General features: G+C 60.8%; 1 protein-coding gene across 1 annotated transcript in view; it reads right to left on the bottom strand.

The window, feature by feature from the left end:
- Window positions 1-2,215, bottom strand: part of GUCY2D (guanylate cyclase 2D, membrane (retina-specific)) — a gene marked incomplete at its 5' end in the record, with an annotated part of 15,684 nt that overhangs the window by 3,490 nt on the left and 9,979 nt on the right. Inside the window, 5 exons of the mRNA XM_005878842.2 lie at window positions 5-129; window positions 379-571; window positions 662-825; window positions 1,350-1,498; window positions 2,109-2,211. Of these exons, the coding sequence (XP_005878904.1) occupies window positions 5-129; window positions 379-571; window positions 662-825; window positions 1,350-1,498; window positions 2,109-2,211 (734 nt within the window). The remainder of the gene's footprint in view (window positions 1-4; window positions 130-378; window positions 572-661; window positions 826-1,349; window positions 1,499-2,108; window positions 2,212-2,215) is intronic.

Here is a 2,215-nt window from a genome sequence, read left to right as displayed (position 1 = left end):
GCGCATGTGGAAGGAGCCCACGGCGCTGAGGATGTCCAGGGCCATGTTGGCGATCTCTGCCGCGTGCCGCTGCCCGTTCCGCTGGGGCAGCCCGGAGGCCACCATGTAGGCGTCCCCGATTGTCTCCACCTGTGAGGGAGATGCAGGATTTCAGTACTGAGCACCCCCCCCCCCAAGTGATTGTCCCTTGTCCGGAGGCCTACACTGGGTTTAAGCGCAGAGACACTGGGGATCCTTCGAGCTGGGGGACTGAGCTGGGGACTGGCAGGAGAGGAGGTCTGGGAAGGAGGACTGGGCTGGTGGCCTGGGGGCTGAGCGGGAAGGGCTGGGCCGGAAGCCGGCGACCCTGAGGAAGGGCCTGTCCCCTGCACACTCCACCTTGTAGACATCGTGGGAGCCGATGATGGCATCAAAGAGCGTGTAGAGGTCGTTGAGCAGGTCCACTACTTCGATGGGCTCACTCATGGCGGAGATGGTGGTGAAGCCCACGATGTCGCTGAAGTACAGTGTCACCTCCTCGAAATACTCGGGTTCCACAGGGGTCCCCATCTTCAGAGCTTCAGCCACAGACCTAGGGTGGCAGGCGGTGACGCTACCTGGAGGCCACCCCAGTCTGGCTGGATTGCAGCTGCCCTCCCCACTCTTCCCCCCTGGCACCCACGGAGGCAGCATCTGCGTGAGGAGTCGGTCTGTCTTCTGCTTTTCCAGCTCCAGCTCCTCCGTGCGCTCCCGGATCAGGTCCTCCAGGTTGCTGGAGTACTGCTCCAGCATCCGCAGCATGGAGTCGATAATGTTGGTCTTTCGGCCCTTGTTGATGCTCTTGAACTAGTCGGAGGAGGAAGCTGAGGACCTTGGCTGGCATGGCCCTCTCATGGGGCTGTGTTATGCCTGACTCTCTCTCTCTCACCCATTCATTCATCTTCAACTCATCAAGCCCCTCCCACACCTCAGGATGCGGGGCACTGTGTCTCGCAGGCGCACAGGAAATGAGGTCCCATAAGGTCAGCTGGTCTCAGCTAGTAATTGACAGAGCACTGAAACCAATCTATCCTCAGCGCGGAGGGCTCCTCCCACATCGCCAATTCCCAGGCCCAGGGTCTTTTTGCCACATTTAGTTATCAATAAATATTGAGTTGAATCAAATATTTCTCCCACCCACAGCTCCATCTCAGGCTCCAAAGGTCTCTACAGCGCCCCCCCCCAACTCTGCCCCCACCAAAAGCCCAGTCCTCAGGCTGCCCCTTAGGAAGAGCCTGGGTGGTCGGAGGTCCTGCCAGCCTGCCTTCCTGCATCTCCCCATGTTGCTGACAGGTGGCCAGCCCAGCCCTTGCCCAACCCCAGCCCCTAACCAGGCTGAAGGTGCGGTCCATGGAGGGCCGATGGTCCGGTTGCTCTGCCCAGCACTGTGTCATCAGCTGGATGCACTCCATGGGTGCCTGGTCCACGGAAACCAAGGGCCGACACAGCGGAGGGGGGTTCCGCACCCTCTGCACCACCTCTGGAGGCATGAGGGGACCGTGAGAGGGGGTGCACCAGAACAGAAGCCTGGTGGAAGCTCAAGATGGGGGGCCTGGAAGGGGGTCCCTTAAATCAGAGCTTTGGAAAGTAGGGAAGGGGGTTGCTGGGCGCAACAAGGGAACCCTGAACCCCCGAGGGGCAGGGGGCAGTAAGGTGACAGAGACTACCATTTATTACACATAAGAAGTGAGGGCTAGGATGATCGAGTAGCTTGCTGCGTCCTATAGATGATAAATAACATGGATTTGCACCATGTTCAACTGCTCTCTTCCCATCTTCCCCCCGACCTTGCCGCCTCCGTAGGCCCCTAAGAACCAGAGAGGAGCCTGTTCCATCCGTTGGGGAGCAGTTTGTAGCCCAGGATCAGGACGGAGGAAGCCACTGAAGTCTGGCGCCTAAGAGCCGCCCCTGCCTGTCCTGAGGCTGGGCTCTCTACTGCGCGGCCCCTTCAGCCCCCAGCTTGAAGGGAGGCCTCCATAATGACGTCTCAGCACTGGGCTTTCGGAAAAGAGCGAGGCCGGGTCTGGCCAGGCTCTGCCTAGTAGCAGGAGGCCCTTCTAGCCCAAACCCCACGCGAGGGGCGGCCGTACCCGCGGGTGTCAGCGCCAGCATGGCGTAGGGGGCGCTGCGGCACACCACCTCCTGCATGATGATGCCCACGCCGAAGACGTCGCCGGCCAGCGTCCCCCTGCGCTCC

The sequence above is a fragment of the Myotis brandtii genome, unplaced genomic scaffold (assembly GCF_000412655.1).
Source record: "Myotis brandtii unplaced genomic scaffold, ASM41265v1 scaffold573, whole genome shotgun sequence".
Classification (NCBI taxonomy): Eukaryota; Metazoa; Chordata; class Mammalia; order Chiroptera; family Vespertilionidae; genus Myotis; species Myotis brandtii.
Note: the sequence above shows the minus strand (reverse complement) of the source record. Positions and strands in the feature narration are given on the sequence as shown.